General features: G+C 47.1%; 1 protein-coding gene across 11 annotated transcripts; it reads left to right on the forward strand.

Moving 5' to 3' along the window:
* Positions 1 to 3,468: 3,468 nt before the first annotated feature.
* On the forward strand, positions 3,469 to 23,953 carry CTC1 (CST telomere replication complex component 1). Of its 11 annotated transcripts, none has more exons than XM_087440445.1 (23): positions 3,469 to 3,550; positions 7,073 to 7,236; positions 10,976 to 11,213; positions 11,369 to 11,580; positions 12,020 to 12,176; positions 15,888 to 16,187; positions 16,288 to 16,416; positions 16,995 to 17,227; positions 17,349 to 17,526; positions 17,626 to 17,826; positions 18,332 to 18,458; positions 19,082 to 19,196; positions 19,333 to 19,660; positions 19,751 to 19,840; positions 20,090 to 20,277; positions 21,142 to 21,230; positions 21,325 to 21,499; positions 21,814 to 21,891; positions 22,338 to 22,482; positions 22,572 to 22,636; positions 22,875 to 23,040; positions 23,146 to 23,272; positions 23,427 to 23,953. In XM_087440445.1, the coding sequence occupies exons 1-23, from the start codon at positions 3,518 to 3,520 to the stop codon at positions 23,564 to 23,566; spliced, it is 3,678 nt and encodes a 1,225-aa protein (XP_087296571.1). In that variant the 5' UTR covers positions 3,469 to 3,517; the 3' UTR covers positions 23,567 to 23,953. The 11 variants fall into 11 exon arrangements, 9 of the variants coding, with proteins under 9 accessions (XP_087296571.1, XP_087296572.1, XP_087296574.1 ...); XM_087440446.1 differs by having other exon boundaries at positions 22,338 to 22,449; XM_087440448.1 differs by having other exon boundaries at positions 18,332 to 18,368.
* The last annotated feature ends 677 nt before the right edge of the window (positions 23,954 to 24,630 follow it).

Here is a 24,630-nt window from a genome sequence, read left to right on the forward strand (position 1 = left end):
TAACATCTGTGCCCATCTTCCTCTACTTTTTTTTATATGGGACGCTGCCACAGCATGGCTCTACAAGCAGTGCATCGGTGCGCACCCGGGATCCAAACCGGCAAACCCCGGGGCTGCCACAGCTTGCGCCACCAGGCCGACCCCTCTGACTCACTGCTGACAGATGCCACATGTTGATCCTCGACATCCAAGCACTTCTTGGTTTCTTTCCCTCCAGGCACTCCCTGGCTCCATCCAATACCTGCCTTCCAGCTCCTTCCGGGAGCCTTAGTTTGCTCAGCTCTCTGTCTTTCTGGTCCTGTATCCTCATTTTAGCACTTCCAGTGTACTATGAGGTTTCAGCTTTCACCTCCATATAGAGACTTCCAGATTCATCCCTTTGGCCCTGATTCCTCTCCTGACTTTGGTCCCATATCTCCAGCTGCCCCCAGGACAAGCACAGCCTGTTCAAAATCACCAATTCTGAGACAGCTCCCAATCTTCCACACATCCCTCCCTCTGTGACAGACCAACTACTCTTCTGCAAGCTTCCCTAACTTCCTCCCACCCACCACTTTCCTTTAAGACTCTTATTTAATCAAGCCTGATCTACTTCAGTGGCCTCCTGTTCTCTTGTGCCCCTCTCATTTGGTCCTGTATGCTGCCACCAGATTAAGCTCCTAACCTGACATTTAAATAACACCAATGGTGGTGGTGGAGGATCCAGTACAACTTTCTCTGATCATTGTAGCCCAAACTCAACACTCCCTCCTATGAATTATAAAAAGTAAATACTAGGATATAAGGCACATCTTCATGTATTTGGCAAATAGAAGGGGTCTCCTAGAGTTGAGAAATGCCAAAAGTAAAAGGAATGATTAGGTTTGGGGCTTTGACGAGACTTGGACTGGTGTTCTTACAAAGGGGCCAGTGTGGCTGGAGTGGAGTGAGAAAGAGGTTTCAGCTTCTTCTGTTGTTTTGGTAGAAAGGGAAGGAACACATCTCTGATGTAATAATGGGAAATAATTGCAAACAAAGATTCACTTTATAAAGAACTTGGCATCACAGTGCATAACTAGTTTACACAATAAGAAATAGAGAGCTTGCATCACACGAAGGTGAATTAAAGGACACCATAATTTGTAGAATTAAAGTCTTTATTTTCCTGTCAAATGACTAGAGCATTCTTATTGTCTACAATGTTTATACTTACTATATTGTAATCGATGTTTATTCTAGTTTCAAAAACAATTTGAAGCTGCCATAAGTGTACAATAGCTTTAATTTTTTTCTATTATTTTTTGTGAGGAAGATCAGCCCTGAGTTAACATCCATGCTAATCCTCCTCTTCTTGCTGAGGAAGACCGGCTCTGAGCTAGCATCTATTGCCAATCCTCCTCCGTTTTTTTTCCCCCAAAGCCCCAGTAGATAGTTGTATGTCATAGTTGCACATCCTTCTAGTTGCTGTATGTTGGCCACGGCCTCAGCATGGCCGGAGAAGTGGTGCAATGGTGCGCGCCAGAGATCTGAACCCAGGCCGCCAGTAGTGGAGCGCACGCACTTAACCGCTAAACCACCGGGCCGGCCCTACAATAGCTTTATTTATTTATTTATTTATTTATTTATTTAATTTTATTTATTTATTTATTTTTCCCCCAAAGCCCCAGTAGATAGTTGTATGTCATAGTTGCACATCCTTCTGGTTGCTGTATGTGGGACACGGCCTCAGCATGGCCAGAGAAGCGGTGCGTCGGTGTGCGCCCGGGGTCCGAACTGGGCCACCAGCAGCGGAGCGCGCGCACTTAACCGCTAAGCCACGGGGCCCCTACAATAGCTTTAAATGCCCCTCTTTCACTTTACTTTTTTAATCTCTCCTCCCCTCCAGCCTCACTGACTTCCTTGCGTTTCTTTCCACCACAGGGCCTTTGTGCTTATTGTTCCCCCTGTCCATTCTTTCTCTTTGATCCCCATCAGTTGAATCCTTCATCTCTTTCAATTTTTTACTATAAAGTCACCTTTTCAGTAAGGCCTTCTCTATATAAAGGGGACAGACCACCCTCTGCATTCCCTATTTCTCCATCTGTCACTGACTAGTGCCCCGAGGAACTCAAGGGTGGGTTTGGAAGCATTTACCTGTTATGTTAAGGAGACAACCAGTAGGTACCCTGAAGCTAACCAAGCCTCCCTACAAGAGCTGCGCCCAGGACCTTGATGCGAAGATCTCTTCAAGAGGAGATTAAGCCTCATTACCATAATCTGCAGTGTACCCGCCTCTCCCTTTTGTAGTTTTTTTGTGTGTGTGTGTGAGGAAGATCAGCCCTGAGCTAACATCTGACGCCAATCCTCCTCTTTTTTTCTGAGGAAGCTTGGCCCTGAGCTAACATCCGTGCCCATCTTCCTCCACTTCATATGGGACGCCGCCACAGCGTGGCTTGACAAGCAGTGTGTCTGTGCGCACCCAGGATCCGAACCGGCGAACCCCAGGCGCTGCAGCGGAGCATGCGCAATTAACCGCTTGCGCCACCAGGCCGGCCCCTGCGCCTCTCCCTTTTGAACATTCATTCCCCAACCAAATAAAAGTTCCTCCTTGCCTTTGTTCGGGGACACCGTGACTTTGGAAATCTTTCCTCATGGCCTCCTATTTGCTGCAAATACACTTTACTTTGTGAGACAACTTCCACTGGTGTAGAGTCTTATTTAACTCACCAAGAGGCAAGCCCACTTGGTTCGGTAACATTTCTACAGCACCTTTTACTAATGTTCTCCACATTTTACCTTTTTTATTTTTTACTGTCAGTTTCCTCGTCCTAGAATGTAAACTCCACGAGAGCAGGGATTTTTATATGTTTTGTTCGCATCCGTATCGTCAGAGCCTAGAACAGTGCCTGGTACATAGTTGCATGAATTCTGTTCACTGCTTACTAAGCTGTAGAGTGATTGGCTGGTTGACTGAATTAGGGAGAGCACAGGCTTTCATTAGTTGATCCACAAATATTTACCAACTTATTTAGCAAGAAACACTGTTCTAGATACCAGAATACAAAGATAAATAGGATATGGCTTCTGGGTACTCACAGCCAAGTGGGAGAAACAGTTAAATAATTTTAGCAATAAGTTAAGGCCATAACACAAGTATGAATGATGTGCTCTGGCTGCATTAAGGAGGAAACACTTCTCCCTCCTTGGCAAGATCAGGGAAATCGAAAAGATGCTTAGGAGTTACCAGCCAGGCCTGCTGTGACGAGCTCCTGAGCTCCCCCGCCCCATCGCAGGGATGCCAGACAGGATGCCACTGCGGAAGGGAGACCGGGGTGCCGCAGAGAGGGGCCGAGGTGGGAGCGGAGTAAAGAGGTCCTAAGCCTGCGGGGTGGGGAGGAGCCGGAGGTGGAGCCGGAGGTGGAGCCGGGGAGGAGCCGGGGAGGAGCCGGAGGTGGAGCCGGAGACGAGCCCACCGCTGACGTCACCGAGCGTCCCTCGCGCGAGTACCCGCGCCGCCCGCCGTTCGCGCGCTTCGCAGGAGCGGAGCCTCGGGCGCAGTATGGCGGCGTGTAGTGCTCAGGCTCCTGGCTCCGTGAGTGGGGTTCTCCCTCCCTTGGCCCTTTTCTCATGTCTGTTCTGGATTTTTCTCTCTTCTCCTGTTTCCTCCACCTTGCCTCTTTGCCTCCCTGTCTTGGCTGGCCGCGCCTGGGCGGGGGGGCCTGGGAGGCTGTTCGACCTACCCCTCTCACCGGTTCTGCCGATATATTTGTTCCTTCCGTTCTGCGGCGCCGGCGGTGAGCCGTGAACACGTCTGCGTCCCCTCTCGAGGCTTCCAGCCCGGTGGGAAGCCAGGAGCAGACTCATGGCGAACTGTGGGGCTGTGGGTTCCTGGGGGAGACCCCTGACGCAGCTGTAGGGGAAAGGGGTAACTGATAATCGGGAAAAGCTTCTGAGACCAGAAGTGCGTGTAGGAGTCAGCCAGGCAAAAAAGCGCTGAAACAGGTTTAAGGCGGAGTCAAAAACATGTTCAAAGACGAGATAGAGCAGGTGTCTTTGAAAAACTCTAGTTTTTGAGAGTAATTGGGAGTTACTGAAGAGTTTTAAGCAGAAGAGTGATTGGATGAGATCTGAGTTTGCGTTTCCTGAAGTAGCAGTGTAGCGAGTGGACTAGAAAGTACCAATTGAAAAGTTCAGTGTTGGCCATGCATGGTGCCTGTAGGTTGGCCAGGTGGAGAATCCGGTAGAAAAATGGATATAACTAGAGTTCAGGGGAGGGATCTCAGCTAGAGATTTAGGAACAATCAGCATCTATTGATGGCTGTTAAAGCTACCCAGTGAGGGGCCGGCCTGGTGGCCTAGGGGTTAAGTTAGCGCGTTCCGCTTCTGCGGCCTGCCGGCCCAGCAGCCTGGGGTTCGGCCTGGGGTTCGCGGGTTCAGATCCTGGGCGCAGACCTACTGACTGCTCATCAAGCCATGCTGAGGCGGCTGTCCCACATAGAAGAGCTACAACCCTACAACTGTGTGTACTGAGGCTTTGGGGAGAAAAAAGAAAAAGAGGAAGATTGGCAACAGATGTTAGCAGACGGCCAATCTTCCTCAAAAAAAAAAAAAAGAATTAAAAAAAAGCTATCCAGTGGATGAGGTTATTAAGAGGAAAGTGTATAGTGTCCTCAAACTTCAGCCTATATCAATATTAATCTGGGGACCTTAAGTTACAGACTCTGGCCCTCCCCCTCTCCTCCAGGATTCTGATTCAGTAGATGAAATCACCTAAAAATCACCTGCATTTTTAATAAAACTTTGGTGATTTCTGACAGTGGTACCACTGTGGTGGAGGGAGTGGATGGAGACGTGTTTATGGCTCACTGCAGTTCCACTGTGAGAAACAGTAGTATTCAATGTACCAAGCAATGGACCGGCTCTTGGAGGAATAGGAGCTAACAGAAAGTGTGCGAGTCTGGGCTTTGGTTATGTTGGTGGGCAGTTCTTTTTTTTCTCTTTTCTTTTCCTTTATTATGAAATTTTTGTTGTACATTGTTGTTTGTCAGTCACCATATAAATGCATCCCTTCACCTCTTGTGCCTACCCCCCACCCCCCCTTGCCCCTGGTAACCACCAAACAGTTCTCTCTGTCTGTGTGTTGGTTTATCTTCCACTTATGAGTGAAATCATCTGGTGTTTGTCTTTCTCTTTTTGGCTTATTTTGCTTAACATAATACCCTCCAGGTCCATCCATGTTGTTGCAAATGGGATGATTTTGTCTTTTTTATGGCTGAGTAGTATTCCGTGGTATATATATACCACATCTTCTTTATCCAGTCATCAGTGGAGGGACACTTGGGTTGCTTCCATGTCTTGGCTATAGTGAATAATGCTGCAATGAATATAGGGGTGCGTAAGCCTCTTTGGATTGTTAATTTCAGGTTCGTTGGGTAGATGCCCAGTAGTGGAGTAGCTGGATCATAAGGTATTTCTATTTTTAATTTTTTGAGGACTCTCCATACTGTTTTCCATAGAGGCTGTGCCAGTTTGCATTCCTGGTGGGCACTTCTGAATGATGACTTGGTCCTGTTTTGACAACCCTCACCATGAATGAGAGTGTTTGGCTGAGGTGGGATGAAGGGGAAGGTCAGTGGTAGGGCTTTCCACAAGGACAATGAAGTCATCTAGAACTTGAAGACTGGTTTATCAAGCTGTTTTCAAGCTGCTGAAGATGAGCTGAATGTGGAGGATTGACCGGAAGGCTAATAGAGGAGCACTGGAGGAAAAGGGATCGAGTGTAATGGTTTAGAATTATCACTGGGGATCAAGAAAGATAAAGGTCCTACCCCTAAGTATTGTTGAACTCTGTTGGAATTTTAAAGTAAAGCTGCCTAGCACTGGGAATAGGCCAAGCTGACCCCCTTCCCTAGAGTTATGTATATATAGAGGCAACTGTGTGTCCAGAATCTGTGGCAAGCATACAAAGATGGTTCATGTCCTCCTTAGGAAGCCCACATCTTAGCTGAAAAGATGAAACAGGAAACAAATCCAAAGAGATTGTGTCTTATATGTATTTGGCTTATGAGAGCTCAAATGTATATACTTGACTAAAAAAAAAGGGAATGATTAAAAATTATGCTGTGCCTATATTCTTTATATGTACTGTCCATTATTAGGCACATTTAGCTTTCCACATACATATTACTATACAGTACTATGTCTTATTCTTAAAAGCAATTTAAAGGATTTTTTCAAGAGTGATTTTGACCAATCTTGTTTTTCAACTTGCTGGGTTTAGAACCAGACCCCACATAAGATGGGAAATCACTATATCTAGTAATCATTGCTCTTTTTTTGTTTTTATAATTTTATTTATTTTTTTTCCCCCAAAGCCCCAGTAGATAGTTGTATGTCATAGCTGCACATCCTTCTAGTTGCTGTGTGTGGGACACGGCCTCAGCATGGCCAGAGAAGCGGTGCATCGGTGCGCGCTGGGGTCCGAACCCGGGCTGCCAGCAGCGGAGCACACGCACTTAACTGCTAAGCCACGGGGCCGGCCCAATCATTGCTCTTAAGAGAGGTATGTGCAAGGTGCTGTGGGAGCTCCAAGGAAGCAACAGCCTGCCTGGGATGGTCAGAGAAGGTTCACAGAGGAGTACAGTTATGCGCTGCATGAGGACGTTTCAGTCAATGACAGACCACATATATGTCAGTGGTCCTGTAAGGTTAGTACCATACAGCCTAGGTGTGTAGTAGGCTATACTATCTAGGTTTGTGTAAGTACACTCTATGATGTTTGCACGATGACAAAAATGCGTAAGGGCGCATATCTCAGAACGTATCCTGTCATTAAGCAACACAAGACTGTAGGTATTCCAGTTGAGTGCTTTAAGGATTGGTACAGGTTTGTTAGAGAAAAGCAAGACCGAAGCTGGAAGGCCAGTTGTCTGAGTTGATTGTGTGGCTGGATTAAGACTTCTAAAGTTTCTTCAAGTTCTAAACTCCTGTACTTTTCATCTTCATTTACATGCCCTCTTGATTTTATTGGTTATCTATTCCTTTATTCTTCCCCAAATTTCCTTGGTGGGCAGGATGATCAGGAAGGTGTTTTAACTAGATTCACTTTCCTCAGGAGCAAGCCTGGCTTGAGGCTGCCCAGGCCTTCATCCAAGAGACCCTGTGTCCAGCTGACAAGGAGCCTAATGTCCAGTTGACTCAGTTGGTTATTGACTGTGTGAAGACTATCTGGTTGTCCCAGGGAAGGAACCGGGGTTTTACACTGCCCCTCAGCTACAGGTAAGGAGAGGTGGGGTTCAGAGGAAGTTAAATTTGGGATTGAAGAGGAAGGACTTATAGTTTAAAAAAAAAGGGAAAGGAGAAGAGTGAGGGGAAAGTTGCTGAGGGGAGGAAAAGATGTTCTAAACACAGCCCCCTTCTGCCAAACTTTCCCATTCTCCATCAAGCTGCCTAACTTGTCCTATAGTTCTCCTAAACTGGCTTAAGTCAAGTTTAGAGACAAGGAGAGGAAGAGAAGATAGAAAATTTGGAAAAAAAGTCTCAAAATGGGGAGAGAGACTGATATTTCATTTTGTGAATTAGGAAACTAAGATACAGAGAACTATAACTTCACCAGGTGCAGGTAGTTGTGTTTAAGAAGATCTGAGTTTAAGGTCTTCTGAAGGTGGTTTTTTGTTTTTTTGGTTTTTTTACTGCGCCATCATTTCCTAAACTGTTCTAGGCAATGTTAATAAAGTACCACAAGAAAAGGGTTCCATGGCCAAATAAGTTTGAGAGACATTGGATATGACAGCCTTCTTTAGGAGAGTCATGAGGCTCATTAACATATTAAAGGCTGGGCCGGCCCTGTGGCTTGGTGGTTAAGTGCGCGCGCTGCAATGCTGGTGGCCCGGGTTCGGATCCCGGGTGCGCATCGAGGCACCACCTCTCCCTCCATCCTGAGGCCGAGTCCCACATACAGCAACTGAAGGATGTGCAGCTATGACATACAACTATCTACTGGGGCTTTGGGGGGAATAAATAAAATCTTTAACAAAAAAAAAAAAAACATATTAAAGGCTCTGAAAAGTCCTGCAAAAAGAAACCTGTTGACCTCCTCATAGAAGTAACCACTTTCTTGAATATGGGGTGTATTATTCCTATGAATATCTTTATATTTTTACTACACATGCATCTGTCCATAAGCAATGTAGAGTTTTGCACTCCTTTAGACTCTATATAAATGATACCATACCTCATAGATTCTCTGCAATTTGCTTTTTGTGCTTAACATTATGCTTCTGAGATTTGTTCTTATTGATAGCTCTAGCTCATTTATTTTAACTGCTCTATGGTATTCTATTATGTGAGTATGCATATCACTGTTTATTTATCCTTTGAAGAATAAAAAAGGTAGAAATCTGTTCAGCTTGTATAATTTGACATTTCCCAAACTTATATGAGCACAGGATGCTTTTTCCCTGGCACTGCCTTCCTTATTCTGCTTATGGCAGTTTGGGAAACAGCTCACTCAGCCTGGCAATCTGTTTCAGTCAGTTAAGGCAAGGGATCTTTAGTGAGAAGACAGCTTAATTGTACTCTGTGTCATCCAAAACATCATTTTCAAAATTCTGTGTGATTTTTTTCATCCATGGACTTTGTTATAAACCAGGGATAACTAAAAATGCTGGTCCGCCAGAATGTAAATCAACACACTGCTTCCTCCGTTGAGAAAGTCTTGCCTACGAAAGACAGTCAGCTGAACTAAACAGTGTGCCTACTGACATTGTGTGTAGCCAGGTACTTACTGGTCAACTTTTAAAAACCTTAATATTTTGCCATATTTGCTTCAGTTCTTTTTTATGAAAGGTAAAACATTACAGATTTAGTGAAGTCTCCTAAGTGCTCTATTCTGACCCAGTTCTCCCTTCCCCTTCTCCAGAAGTAACCACTGTCCTGAAGGGAAGTGCGGGCTCATCCAGTGTCAGCCTCACTGGCCGTTTCACATTGCTCTCCAATGGAGTTGCACCAATTGACGCACATACAGCACACATCTACATCCAGAAGCTTTTCCATATCTGGTTTTACCTTCGTAAAAAAAAATTTTTTTTTGCCTATTTGATAGGCATTAAATTATATTTTATTTTAATTCCAAAGTAATTTCTGAGGACACTCTTACCTGGGGGCTTTTTTCTTTTCCTCCTATGTAACTATTCTTATTTTACTCCATTAGACTCTGTTTTTCCTTTTCCTACAATTCTTGTCCATGTCCATAACTCTAGAGATTAAATACATTATTTATTTAAACATAGAATGACATCTCATTTGAAATTTGTCTTGCTGGCATGGGAAAGGCCCTGGGACAGGAGAGCTACCTATGGAATAGTTGTAGTCAAAGGAGTAGTGATTCTCATGAACCTCTATTGCAGTGGGGTTAGTCTCCCACAGGTGAGTTGAGTATGTGCCTAGTGGCCTCAGTGATCACAATCTTATTAAGGAAAGGAAGATCCAAATTTTCAAAATTCTGGCATTACTAGAATAATTGAAAAGTGGTAAGTCAGCAATTTTTAGGAAACTTGGAACCTTTTTAAAGTTTCTTGTTATTCTTCAAGATAAATGTAAAATAAATAGCACAATTTGTAGAAGTGAGGTGTCCATAAAGAACAGTGGATGAGGATAAAATAGAGATTATTTGATATAAATATTTTATTCATTCATTTTTCCATTCCCCTTCATTGAGTGCCTACCATGTGCCAGGCACTGTGGTGTGTAAGCCTTGAAAGTTGGAGAGCAATGACAGATACAAAAGATTAGAGCTTATCACCTTCGGTTTCCTGACCCACACCCTGAAGAATCTGGGCAAGGTGACCCGTACCGTTTTCTGTCCTTAACATGCCTAGGGTCAAGGGACAGTTCTCCAGTTGCTTTTCCCTGGGCCTTTAGAGAAGTAGGTAAACACAGAGAAAGAACATGGACTTTCAAGTGAGACACACCTGGCTTTGCCACCCATGCCACTGTGTACCTGAACCTCTCCAAGTTTCCCCATTGCTGGTGTTTATGGGGTTTTTTGGTGAAGATTCAATGCCATATAGAGTGTGAACGGACCCAGTATAGTATGTGCATTAGCAGGGGCTCAACACATGTTAGTTTCTGTCTTTGCGTTTTATCTGCTCCAAAGTTGTTGGGAAAGGATGAAGCAGATGTGGAAGGGGAGTGGCCACCTAGAACAGCGTTCCCAATCTTTAGTACTCACGTGTGGATTATGTTCATGAGTACAACAAGGAGGATAAATTGTGGTGTTTTGTAACCTTATTCTGTTTCTTTTCCACTGAAAAAATCATGGGAATGCAAATCAGCAGAAGAGTGGTATTACAAAAATGTGAATCTACCACAACTTTAATAATTTATTATTTGTATTGCATTATCTGTGATATACCTCACAATTGATAGTGACTCAGCAGTGTTGCAACACTTTGCTTAAGAATGACTGATCTCAAGCATCTCTTGAGATTTGGGAACTCTTGATACCAACTCCGCTCTCAGCCTCAGCTTCCCAGCCAGTCTCTAGTACTGTGATATTCTAGACTAGGAAGGAAACGTGGCTGGGGCCAGTGAGGTTGAGCCTTTAGGCAGATGCCTCAGTGGCCCCATTGGAGTTCTTGGTGGAGCTAAGAGCTGAGATGCTGTCAGGCAAGCTGGGTGTTATCTGTCAGATGTTCTTCCCACACACTCATCTCCTCAGGCCACTCTTGCGTTCCTACTTCATTTCTCTGGGTCCTCTCTGTGGCACTATCTTGTTCAAGATATCATTCAGCACAGACTTCTTGCCTTCCCTAGGTACACCCAGACTCTGTCCTCATTTTCTTAGGCCCTTACCCCCAACTTTTTCCCTTTCAATCAGTCAATCAGACAAACTCCTCTCTTAGTCCATGTTCCCCATCAGACTTTCCTTGGGATCTTGGGGGATTTGTCAGGATTGAGGGTAATGTCCTAGGCTTGGATGCAGCTTTGCAGGACCTCTGCTTCTTTCATTCTGCAGCTTTGTCTCAGTACAGGACCTCAGGACCCGCCAGCGTCTCCCATGCTGCAGCCACCTGTCCTGGAGCAGCACTGCATACCAGGCTTGGGCCCAAGAGGCTGGACCAAGTGGGGTCCCCCTGCCCCGGGAGCGGCTGATACTTTTAGGGACACTAACAGATGTATCGGGAGACTTGGAACAAGAGTGCAGGAATGGAAGCCTCTATGTGAGAGATAACACTGGTGTTCTGGGGTGTGAGGTGAGTAGGGAGGGGGAGGTCAGATGCCTCAGATCCTAACAAGAATGGCGTCTAGGGACGCAGTTAAGGCAATTAAGTCTCTGAGCGAACAAAGGTGGAGGGGGGTGGATTGGATGCTAGGGTCCTGGTTAACCCTTGTCCTTGGTCTTTTCTAGCTCATAGATCTGGACCTTTCTTGGTTGGGCCATCTCTTTCTGTTCCCCAGTTGGAGTTACCTCCCTCCTACCAGGTGGAGTTGCTCAGGGGAAGGGCATTTGGAACTCTGGGGTGCCCCGGTGCCAGTGTTTCCCTTGACCATCAGTCCTGGCCCTCTCACCCCTATGCCTGTTCTCTACCCAGAAACTGCTTCCCGCCTGCTCAGGCACAGGTAATTCTTCTCTCTAGGGGAGGAGGGAGCACTGTGAAACTGGGAAGATGCTGGTGGGTCAATGGAAGGAGGGAAAGAAAGGTATTGAGAGAAATATGGATGGAATGTTCCAATCAAGGGAACGATAGGGCCTCTCAGAATGGTAAGAGCAGGAGTCTTCAAGGGAAGTGTGCCTTATCTAAGGGCAAGAAGAGTTCGAAGGAGGTTTTTAGAATAATGGCTTTGGGCTATGGACATTTTACGTCACTAGATTATTTTTTATAGTGGGAGGGAAGGCATTTGTAGGGAAAAAGAAGAGAAATAAAAATGACTTCTGAGTATCTGTCTACTGGGATATATCTGGGATGCTGCCGAATTCATGAATTGCTTAATAAAGCCAATCAGATCTTCAAATTAAAAAAGAAGAAGACTTCTCCCCTCCCCTTTTTACCTTCTTTAGAAGCAAGCTCAGAGTTGGGCAAACAAACCTGGCTGGGAAACTGGTTCGGTTGAGTGCTCTGGTGAAAAGTCAAAAGAAAGCTTACTTCATCCTGTCTCTTGGAAGATCATCCCCAGCTGGCAGCCAAGCTGGCAGTCATGTGTCCATCATCGTGCAGGTGAGGATTAGGGTCAATTCAGGGATGTGCAGTGTGGAATGGGTGTTAGAACTCTTAATAGGAAAGATAACATCATAGGAGGAACCATGTGGGAAAGGACAGCTGGGGAGAGTTGTTTTCTGGAACAGTGAACTTGAGGGAAGCTTCCAGGTAACGTCTTTCCTATTTACCGGAGGTAGGGAATAGACTTTCCTGCTGTGCATCTCACTAGAGTAGACAACTTTTGTGTGTTACATTTTGAAAAACTACCAGAATCACTTGTTTTTCTCTTGTATTAAAAGGATGACCAAGGGCCGGCCCCGTGGCTTAGCGGTTAAGTGTGCACGCTCCACTACTGGCGGCCCAGGTTTGGATCCCAGGCGCACTGACGCACCGCTTCTCTGGCCATGCTGAGGCCGCGTCCCAGATACAGCAACTAGAAGGGTGTGCAACTATGACATACAACTATCTACTGGGTCTGTGGGGAAAAAAAGGAGGAGGATTGGCAATAGATGTTAGCTCAGAGCCGGTCTTCCTAGCAAAAAGAGGAGGATTAGCACGGACGTTAGCTCAGGGCTGATCTTCCTCACAAAAAAAAAGAAAAAACACAATAGGATGACCAAGACAATTATTTATCTTAACACTATTAAAACATTGAATACATGTACTTTTTTACAATTTTGTGTGTGTGTGTGAGGAAGGTTGGCCCTGAGCTAACATCTGCCAACCCTCCTCTTTTTGCTGAGGAAGACTGGCCCTGGGCTAACATCCATGCCCATCTTCCTCCACTTTATATGGGACGCCGCCACAGCATGGCCTGACAAGCAGTGCATCAGTGCGCGCCCGGGATCTGAACCGGCGGACCCCGGGCTGCCGCAGCGGAGCACGCGTGCTTAACCGCTTGCACCACTAGGCTGGCCCTTCCCTATGTGTACTTTTTTTAAAACTTGGTACTTATTGTTGATTCTTTTTACATCAACTGGTATAATTTTAAAAATCATTAATTTTTATACATTATTGTTATATGACTTATACAGTTATCTGAATAATGTTTCAAAAGCATTCAAAACAAAGGATAAAAAAGTTCTCTAACATGATATCAAAAAAGGAAACTATGAAATTTGTTAGCACTCTAAGAATTCTTACTTGTGTCTGTGTGAAGCATGAGCTTGAGTAAACTGATTAACAGTTAACTGATTAACTGATTAACAGTTAACTGATTTAACACTGATTAGAGTGTAAAGGAATTAAAGATGCTAAAACTAAAAATGCTTAGAAGCTGCCCAAATTTCTGATCTTGTTTTTTCTTCCTGGGTTAAAGAGGAGTTTATGTATTTTCTTTACATTAGAATGTTTTAAGTCTCCTAGAGACCAATTGAAAATTCTCTACAGGGTGAGATTGGCTCGTTATTGTATTGTATGTCAAGGGAGAGATCTCTGAAATGCACTTGAATTTCTGCAGGGTTGCTAAAGTAGGGTAAGACCTTTGGGTAGTTTACAATCATATTGTAGATTCTATATGGTATTGGTTTATAAAACAAGCAGAGAATAATACAAAACAGTATGTAAGTGTAGTTTGTAACTGCTATAGCAGATCAACTAGAGTTTATTATGTGGAGGGAAGCCTTACAAGGGAGTTTAGACTCGATCTGGGTCTTGAAGGGTGGATAGAATTTGAATCACTAGAAGAGAAGGGAGGATATTCAGGACTGGGGAATCACCTGTAGCAAGATGCAACCTTTATTGAGCATGTGCTATATGCCAGGCATATTGGTCAGTTCACAGGCACAAAACTGAATAAGATAATGGCTCTTGTCCTCTGGAAGCTCTCAGCCAGATAAGTAAGTCAGCGATTACGTTCAGGATCGTAAGTACTTTGGTAGATACGTGCACACGCACGAGGCACTATGAGGTACAGAGGTGGGGTTTGGAATAAGCCTGGGAGGTGAGGGAAGAGTGATTTTGGTATGTTTATAGGCTACTGAAGAGACATTGGAGACATACTGTTGCTTGAGATGCCTCCAGTGAATCTCTTCTATGATAGAGGAGTGAGATCATCTCTTCAAAATGAAGGACTGGACTCTGAAAAGAGGAGTAAAGGTTCAGAGTAACTGCTGTGCTAGATAGTTGGGGATAAGAGATTGGTAAGCAGTGACGGGGGCCCAGCTGGAGAGGGTCAGCATCAGTATTTGGCACTGGGGTGGCATGGGTCTGTCTTCGTCAGGTAGGGTTTTTGCCTTAGAAAACGGGTTGAAGAAACAGAGCTGTGGTGATGCGGTATTGGTAAGCTGAAGGGTGAAGGTGGATAAAAAGGGCAGGATTCAGGGGATTGGCATTTTGATCCTGGCATTTGGACAGAGCAAGGGATGGACCTCAATGTCTGAATGAAGGAGAAGGGGCTGTGATATTGGGAGGTCCTAGTGAAAGGTTAGACGAAGTCTGATGAGCAAAAGGGGAGCAGGGAGAGCGGAAGCACCAGTATTCATTCATTTACTCGTTTATTCAGTCAAACCATTATTAACGACTTGTTTCGCACAGTAGTAAGCTTAAGGGAGGTCTTAGTAATATCTTATGATGAGTGGTGACGTCCAGCATCTGATTGCTGGTACTCAGCTGGTTTTAGAGTAGAAATGGAGGTCTGTGAAGTTGAGCACAGGGAACTGTGCAGCTCAAGTATCTTCAGTCACCAGTGTGTTTTGAAGCCCCTGAGAATGGCAGCAGTGCTCTGTTATGCCTGTGGGAGGAACATACCCTAGAAGGTTGTTATATTTATGAGCAGTCCCATCCATGAAAGTTTTGTCCTTGTGCTTAAATTTCTTCAACAACCACCCTTCTCCAGTCCATATGATACCCCACTGTCAGATGTTTATTTTTATTTCCCTACTTGGATGTTTCTCATTTTCCTATAAAATAAGTCTTCAGCATGCCATTTCTCTGTTTTTTCCACATCTTGGCTCTCCCATCTTGTCTTCTGCAATTCCCAATAACATTCCTTCTCCATCCTGGCCAGTGTTTTCACTACCTTGCTCGTTCTGAGTTCTGAACGTTTCTATGTTGTTGCCTCCTACTTGAATCATCCTTCTCTCTCCTCGCCACTTCACCAAACCAGAGATGTCCTTTAAAACCCTCTTCAAGTTCCACTTCTTTCACTAGGCCTTCCTGATCATTCCAACCCATCATGACCTTCTCTTTCTTTCTCTGAAGCCTTATCAAACGTGTATTGTTTTTGCCACTTGATCATATATGGCTCCACATTATTACTTGGGTTTGTGTCTGTGTTCCCCAGTGGTTTGAAATATGTTGGAGAAGAGAGAACAGTATTATATTTCCCTTAACATCTATCCCAATACTGGATACATATGTACCTAGTACATATGGATTAAATAAATGAAATTTGTTTGTATGTTATGGGTGGCATAGGGGAAATGCAAAAAGGGCATAATTTTCTGAATGGAATGTTTATGTATTTTGGAGGAAGTTTTAGGGATGGTTTGTATCTTGGGGGAGGGATTAGAAAATATTTGGCAGCTCTTATGAGAGGGGAGAGACCATGAAAATACTATGAAAATTCTATGACTTAAGATCTAATTGGCAAACAGGGAAGATGAAGAGGCAAGGAAGGCTCATGAGGAGCAAGTCTTTGAGGTCAAATGATGGAAAGGGACTCTGGCAGAGGGGCAGCATCGTGGGAAGTGACTCATGTACTATGTTGCCTGCCTCTGCACAAGCCAGGTCCCTGCCCAGCTGGTGTGGCATCGAGCCCTTTGGCCTAGTAGGGACTATGTACTGACAGAGCTGCGAGTATCCAAGATCCGTGGTCATCGTTACTACGTTTGGACAACCAGTCCCTCCTCCCGTCTCTTGCCGCTGAAACCAGAGTGTGTGCGAGAGCTGGAACTGGAGCTGGATGGACCCCTCTTGGAGGCTGACCCCTCCAAGAGTGACCCCAAGCCACTCCCCAGACCTAGCAACTCCGAGGACAAGAAGGGTCAAAAAGGTCTTGTCCGGGACTCCAGACTCTTATCATATATGGTGAGCATACTGGAGAGATCCTAGAACTCGAGGGGCAGGAAATGTGGGTCTCCAAAGAGGAAGGAAATAGGGATGAACTGGCCCTTTGGCTTCTTTGCAGGGAACGGTCACTGGCGTGCTGAATCAGTCTGCTGGCCTCTATGAGCTGGACGGGCAGCTGGGGCTTTGCTTCGCCTACCAGCAATTCCATGGTCTCAGGCGGGTGGTGCGCCCAGGAGTCTGTCTGGAAGTATGTGAGGGTCAGGGCTGGTGACAAAAAGAGGCCCTCTCAGCAGCTTCTCTTACCTTTATGGGCTAGTCTTTTTCTGCAGCAGGGTGGAAATCTCTTTAGCAAAAATATAAAAATAATAAGTGTGTATGTTAGAGTGGGGGGTGCTTTTGTTAAGAATGATTTGGATGAGAGCTCAGATCAGAAAGAATAGAGCCTGGCGCACCGGGAGTGGGGGTTGGAGCCAGCGCATCTCCTTCACAGAAGGGCCTTCTAACTGGAGGAGGAGATGTTGGAGCTGAAGCGCAGGTGTAGGGCCAGGGTGATCTCAGGCAGCCTGGTGGGTCGCTGAAGTGTCACCAGCCAGGAGCCCCCGGCTCACAGAAAGACTGAGTGGAGCTCCTGGGAAATGAAGGCTCACTGCAGGGGGAGTGGGTTGTGATGGAAGGTGAGGCATGGAGGCTGGAAGGAAATAACCTGTAAAGGAGAAATGTATTTCTCCTGGAGCCCAGGCAGTGGAGAACTGCAGTTAAATCTGCCTGGGGTCATTGAGTTGGGGGCTTCACCTCTGCTTTTTCACTTTTTCTGCTTTCCCCCAGCTCCAGGATGTTCACCTCCTCCAGTCAGTGGGCGGAGGGACAAGAAGGCCAGTGCTAGCCCCCTGCCTCCGTGGTGCTGTTCTGCTTCGGGGCTTCTCTCGTCAGAAGCCTGAGACTCCGTCTCCCCACCAAGCCCAGGGGGCCTCCCTGTATGAGCAGCTGGTATGGGAACGTCAGTTAGGACTTCCCCTCTACCTGTGGGCTACCAAGGCCCTGGAGGAGCTGGCCTGCAAGTGAGGATGAGGGTCTGGGCTGGGGAGGCAGTGGGAGTAGGACATTTCCTCTGTAAGGGAAGCAGGATTCTGGAAGAGTCAGGGTCTTTGGGGGAAGTGACTCAGCTTCTTTCTGGCCCAGGCTGTGTCCCCATGTGCTGAGACACCACCAGTTCCTGCAGCATTCCTCTCGTGAGAACCCCAGCCTTGGGCTACAACTCCTGGGTCCTACCTTGGATGTTCTAGCTTCATCTTGCTGCCCCAGTCGGAGTTCACACAACGAGATCCTTGAAGAGCCACATCACTGTCCACTCCAGAAGGTATGAGGATGTGGGGGGAAGATGGGTGGCAGAGCTAATGCATTGCGGGACACCTGGGGCACATGGGGGACACAGTCTGATTTCTCTTCTCTCTGACAGTATGCTCGGCTGCAGACTCCCTGCTCTTTCCCTACTCTGGCCGCCCTGAAAGAGGAAGGGCAGTGCAAGGCCTGGGCCTCCTTTGACCCTAAGACCCTTCTGCCCCTCCCAGAGGCTTCTCACTTGCCCAGTTACCAACTCAATCAGCGCCTGGCCTGGTCCTGGCTCTGTCTACTGCCCTCTGCCTTCCACCCAGCACCGGTAAGTGGGACTCCAGTAGGGCTCAGGGGACTTGCTCTTTTTTGCCATCCTCACTACCACTACCTTAGTCATTTCTTGTCATTTTGACTGCACTAGCCTTCTAACTAGACTGCTCCATCTCTTCTTGGCCCCCTCCAATTCCTTCTCCCTGCAGCAATTAAAAAGAGGTGGGGTAAAGTGTAACTTGGATTACAGAACTCTCTTGCTTTAAAATCCTTTTCTTATTTCTCCCAGTGCATATAAAATAAAACCCTAACTCTTTATTATGTCCTGTGAGGTCTTGCGTGGTCTCCTACCTCTAACCTCGGTTTGTACACTTTCTCTCCCACTCCTAAATGTATGAACATGTGTGTTTTTTCACATCTTCCCCACTTGAATATAAGTTCTTTGAGGTCAGAGACCATGTGTTTTTTTTCACTTTGTAGCTAACACAGTGCCTGGCACATAGTAGACGCTCAGCATTTATTTAGTAAATACTGATGGCTCGGCCTTCATCTCCTTGCAGGTTTTACTTGGGGTTCTGGTGGCTTCATCTCATAAAGGTTGTCTGCAACTTCGAGACCAAAGTGGTTCCCTCCCCTGCCTCCTCCTGGACAAGCACTCAAAACCCCTCACTGACCCCCAGCTCATAGGTTTGGAGTTCAGCGGTGGAGGGAAGATAGTGGTAGGGTAGAGGTTCTCAGAACAGAGGGCTTGGGAGGAATTTGGGATTTACTAGAAATTGTTGGGATTTACTAGAGATGCTGAAGTGGCATGTGTAGATCAATAAGTTTTGGGAGAAATTTAGGAGACCAGTATTGGCAGTTAGAGAAAAGGAGCAAGGGATCCCCTAGCCAGAACTCCAATTCCCAACGTTCATGTCTCCCTCCATAGCTCCTGACAGGATGACCACTCTCATTTCCTACATTCTTAGTTTAGAAGAATAATGGTCTTATTCGGGGTTATCGAGATTTGTAGACAAGGAAACCCTGGAGAGGAAAGTTTCTTAGATCTAACAACAGGCGTTTTAGAGATTTATGAGAAAGTAGAATTGAGGCCTTTCAGCCTAGGAGGCCAGGGGTGGGACATGCAGATGGAATGGTTTCTCCCTTGGAGGTATCATCCCTCTAAGGTGGGGGTCAAGTCTGGGCCTTCACATTGTGTTAGGGGAGCAGCTCAGGCCTGGGTTAGACAGTGAGACCTGCAGGGTGGTCTGCTTCCCTGCACATCGCACAGTTCTCTCCTCTTGCTAAAATAGAAAACTTTCTTCCTCTAGGCTGCCTGGTGCGGGTAGAGAGGTTCCAGTTGATTGTAGAGAGGAAGGTCAGAAGCAGCTTCCCTTCATGGAAGGAACTGAGCATGACAAGCTTCATCCAGGAGCAGCAGGCCAGGTTGGCTCCTTGGGGTAGTGGCTGTACTTGGAGTCTCTGAGGAGAAAGAGAGGGCCTGGTGCGGGTGGTGGAATGCTGGGGCCCACAACACCCAATGCCTGCACCCCTAAGAAACCTATTTCTTGTCTTCTAACAGAGTCTACGTTCAGTTCTTTCTGGCCGATGCCCTGATCCTGCCTGTACCCAGACCCTTCCTTCACTTAGCCACCTCCTCAACACCTCCTCAGACAGAGCCCACCCTCCCAGAGGGTCCCCACCTAGGACAGAGCCGGCTATTCTTGCTGTCCCACAAGGAGGCACTGATGAAGAGGAACTTTTGTGTCCCCGCAGGAGCCAGTCTGGAAGTGCCCAGGCCCACCCTCAGTTTCCATATATCAGGGAGCTGGGTTGGGGGCACCCAGAGGAACGAGGGGACTGGATGGGGCCCACCTGAGCTCAAGGAAAAGGAGGACAAGGATCAGAAGGTAAACTGGGACTGCAGGGACCTAGGATCTGACCTCCAGTGCCCCTAGCTCCTGTCTGGAACCCCAGTACCCTGCTGTCCTTCCTCATAGGTTTTCCTCATCTTCCTTGGCTCCTCAGTTCGCTGGTTTGAGTTCTTGCACCCAGGGCAAGTGTACCGACTCGTGGCTCCTGGCCCTCCCGTGAGTGCCCCACTTCATACCCTTCCCCAGAAGACATTTTTGGCTTGGAGTTTGGAGAGGAAGTTCCAGTGCCTGGTCATTCTCTAGGTCTCCTAGAAAAAGGGTGGACCTAGATCAAATAGAAGGCCTGTCTGTGTCTGGATCACTTCCTTCATCAGGCTCCAGAGAGAACAAAATTGGGTCATAGTATTTTACGAACCTCCCTCTGGACCACGACACACTCACAGTCATCTTCCCATTTCCTGGCAGATGTTGTTTGAGGAGGGAGGTTCATCCTGCATATCACAGCGTCCCCTGGAGTTGGCTGGCTGTGCGTCCTGCGTCACTGTCCAGGATGAGTGGACCGTGGAACTTGCAAGCTCCCAGGACGTCCCAGATGTGCCGGATATCAACCAGGCACTGCCTGAATCCTCACTGACTGACCTGCTCAGTGCCAAGTAAATGTCCGCCAACTTCTCCAGCTAATTTGGCTGCTCTCTATTCCTCGGCCGTGGTTGGGGTGGGTGAAGAATTCGTTCTCTCTTACAGCGTGTGTTTCTTGAACATGCTTTAGCACCTAGAGGAACAGTGTCAATGTAAGGGAAGGAGTGTTTCATCCCCGATTTTCCCCCAGCGTGTTACTTTGTTGAAATGATCGTGAGCAGCCTTTCTCACAATTCAGGAAAAGCCTTAGCAATAAAAGGAAATATAAGAAACATAAAAAAAATATAAGGACAAAAGCTGAAAATCTATAGAGAAGAGCCTTCCTTTAGTGCAAGAAGTGGCTGGCTTATGGCTTCAGGAACAGCTGTCCTTTCCTCATGTAAGCTTTTTGGGGTGGCTGCAAGTGCACATGAAGAAGCTGTAGAGGTATTTCCCGCTGCGTAAAACCAACACTAAACAAAAACCCTGCTGGATTATATGTGTAATTTTTATGGAACTGGTCTCTATCAGAAGTGAATGTTTTCAAGGATCTATGATTTGAAGTAGGGGCCATGGGCCCCAGCTTATAAAGCTGCAAATGATGGACTGACTGAGATTCTAGGTGTAAATGTAAGTGGAGATTTAACTCTGCTGGTGTACTTCTTGGCAAAGCCTCTGGGTCCAAAGATGTATAGGTTTTGAGTGATCTGCCACAACCCTGTTTTTCCCATAAGCCCTGTTACTTTTAGTCTGTGATTTGACACAGCATAAAGCTTTCCAGGACCTTTTAGATGATGTTCTAGCAGGTACTTGAGCTCCTTTTTCTGTCTTTGGATCTGACTCGCTCCATTCTCTACTTTCTTTTGCCTCCGTTCTCACTGTATTTTCTGACCCTCCAGCTTCACCGATTCCTTGGTATCTTTCTCAGCTGAGATTTTGTCACGGACACTGTGTGAGCTACTTCCAGCCCTTCTCTGGACGAAGCCTGGTAACGACACCTCCTTTGGGGGAAGGTATGAAATGGAGTGGTAGGACCTTGTGGTCCTGAAGAGACCACTGACCCCTCCCCTTTCCTTCTCTAGGGAGCACTGGGGCCGTGAGAGGGTGTGTGAAGCTAACCGTAGCTCTGGAGACTGCTGACTGTGAATTCCCCCCTCACTTGGACATATATATCGAAGACCCACACTTGCCTCCCCCACTAGGACTCCTTCCAGGAGCCCGAGTCTACTTTAGCCAGCTAGAGAAACGGGTTTCCAGGTGAAGATCTATGTGGCTGGCCTTGCCTCCTCTCCCTACTGACGTGGGTCTCTTGAATGCTCACCCCCACCTAACTACACCACAACGACACCTTCTCTTTGATACTACGTTTGGTATGTTACCCTGGCATTTATACCCTCTACCCTCACGAGATGTTCCAGACCAGTCCTTCCCTTATTCTTCCCTCTGCTTTGATAGAGCCAGTGTCAGGGCGCATCCCTCAAGGGGAGTGGCCAAGTCTGTGATACAGTCCCAACCCCTACCTCAAATTGACTTCTTTCTGCTCATCATCACTCTTCCGCCTCCACTTACAGATCCTACAATGTTTATTGTTGTTTCCGGTCATCTACTTATGTGCAGGTCCTGAGTTTTCCCCCGGATACCACAATCAGGTCGGTGCCCCAGGCCCTGATCCCCAAACTTCACGGCCTTGCATCTGCACCCCACACATGTTCTGCCTGTGGAATTTTTGCCATAACTACAGTCTTCTCCAATCCTAGCAAAATGTGTTGAGTCAGGAGGAATTCTTCTACTCCAAGTAAAAAAGGTCCAATACGTATCATTTTACTTGAAAGATTTAGTGTTCTAGGGTCTTAAAGGCTTTTCAGTCTAAAATACAAATACCTTTCTTGGCTAACATCTTGGTTGTTCAAACCTGAGAAATAATGGATGATGATCAGAGATGAGAATCAAAATGGGGGCCGTGGGGCTTCCAGGAGAGCACAGAAGCTAGTACTGTCCCCATCCCTATGCCTGCTGAGGAGTCCTTCCAGACACCCTGCTCTTAGAACCCCTTTGGCTATTTGTTGACCACCCCCCCCCCCCACTTTCTCTTTAGTGCTCCCCTGCCCCACATCTACCTGGCTGAACTTCTGCAGGGTGGCCGGGCCCCATTCCGGGCCACTGCTTCTTGCCATATCGTTTCTGTCTTCAGCCTTCAGCTCCTCTGGGTGTGTGCCCGTTGTACCAGCCTCTGCCCCCAGGTATGGGAGGGGACAGGCTGAGCTGGGTGCAGGGTGCCAGAGGGATGTGATGGGACTGAGGATTTTCCCAACCACTGTCTTCATCCCAGGGAAGGTGTACTCGTCAGGGCCCCACTTGCTCCGCCCAGACATCTATAAGCCAGGCCAGTATCAGGTGAGAGCACAAGGCGGGTGCCCATTGCACCATTTACTTCCCTATTACACGACTTTGTCTGCTGTCCCTGTGTTAGCATAATTCCTGGTCTGTGGAAAGTGCTTAATAAATATTTTTGAATGAATAAGTGAAAGTGAGCTAAAGACTGGAAACAGTGGGGAGAGAGGCATGTTGGGTCCAGGTGACTGGCCACACTGGGTTTGCTATGAGAGTTTCTGTTTCCTCACCCCCAACCCAGGTTCCTGGTGGAGGACGGGACTGCTGAAGCTGTGGTGGCCTGTAGGAATCATCAGGTGGCAGCAGCACTAGGGCTGTGTCCTAGTGAGTGGACCTCTCTCCTAGAGTTTGTCCGAGGGCCTGGGAGAGTGGCTTTGCAATTTACAGGGCCTGGAGCCCAACTTGAGGTGAGATACGGCTAGGAAGTGGGGGCTCAGATACCCAGATTCCTGGGGGGTTGGTAGAGGGTTTAGGAGTTTGAGTTCTGATTAATCCTGAGTTTCCCTTTCTAGTCCTCAGCCAAGACTGATGAGCCCTTGACCCTCTTCCTCCGGACACTTTGTACCAGCCCCTCTGTCCTCCGCCCTATTGTGCTTTCTTTTGAGCTTGAGAGGAAACCCTCCAAGATCGTCCCGTTAGGTAAGAGTAGAGGGCGGGAGTGTAGATAGATGGGACCCAGGAGGACAAGGGATGAGAGATTGGTAGGGGATTTCTGGAGTTGGGGAGGAGAATGGTGGATGGGGACTGAAAACCACATGCATAGGACATGTGCTTTCCTCTCTTCCCATCTCAGAACCTCCTCGGCTACAGCGATTCCAGTGTGGGGAGCTGCCTTTACTGACCCGTGTGAGTCCCAGGATCCGACTGTCATGCCTCTCTATCCAGGAGCCTGAGGACCCCAGCTCCCTGGAGGCCTTTGTTTCCTCCTGCTAACCGGAAGTACAACAAGGACCTGAAAGGTCTTCCTGCCCTGCTGGAAACCTTGAGGCCTGGGCTCCAGCTCTTCCCCCTTTTCGTGGCTCTCACCTTTTCTGTGATTGAACCAGGACCCCAGATCCCTGTATTCACAAACTACTACACTATTGTAATTTCCCCTTATTCTGGTGCCAACCTGCCTTGGGGAAATTGTGGAAACTGGTAATCATGGTGCTGTTGATATTTCCTGTCTGGTTGGGGTCAAGGCACCTGTACTCACAGGTGGTCCTGAGCACCTGGGTTCTGCCTTTGTGGCCGGGGCCAGAGGAACAAAAGACTTGCCCCTTGTGGGGGTGCTTGTGACAGGCGCCTTGGTCTGCAATAAAGCTCTGGTGATGTTTCTCACTTGTGCTCATCTCTGGGGTCTCAGGCCTCCTGATCTCCTGGCAGCTGGCCCATGGTTTACCACCAGTGCCAAAACTGGTTTGGAGAAGAGCTTCTGTTCCAGCAGAGGAAATGATTCTCAACTCAGGCCCTAAAACGAGTCATTTGGGGAGTGGGCGGCAGGGTAGAGAACATCACTATGACCGTCTTAGTCAGCAAGGTTGGGCCCAGAATTCAAGCCTAGAGTTCTTGGGAAGTACAGGACGGGTGTGGGGGGAGGGAAGCAGCAAGCATTAGGAGGGGCATGTGAGGAACCTGTATGGTGGAACCACAGTCAAGGGGTCAGTGCTGTGGGTTTCCCATGGGCCAGGCCTAAGGCAGATCAACACCATGAGACTGGCAGGAACTCCTAAATCAGAACCCACAGAATTAGGGGTTGCAGGAGCAATTATTTGGGGGTGCTCATGCATTTGGCTGGTGTTCTCCCGTTTCTTTCCTGGGACCTGCTCGCTAGATGGGGGAGGTAGAGCTGAGCCACACCTCTTGGAGCTGTTCAGAGGACATTCTTTCCTGGCCATTAGGAATCACTTTCAGTTTGTATTTGGGAAGTTTTTTGGTTTTGTCTAGTTGCACACACGAAAATTCCTGCAGGTTGGAGATGGTCTTGGCTATAATTAAGTGATACATATGTAAAGATT

Source organism: Ceratotherium simum, chromosome 16, assembly GCF_057802395.1.
Source record: "Ceratotherium simum simum isolate JZ-2026a chromosome 16, ASM5780239v1, whole genome shotgun sequence".
NCBI lineage: Eukaryota > Metazoa > Chordata > Mammalia > Perissodactyla > Rhinocerotidae > Ceratotherium > Ceratotherium simum.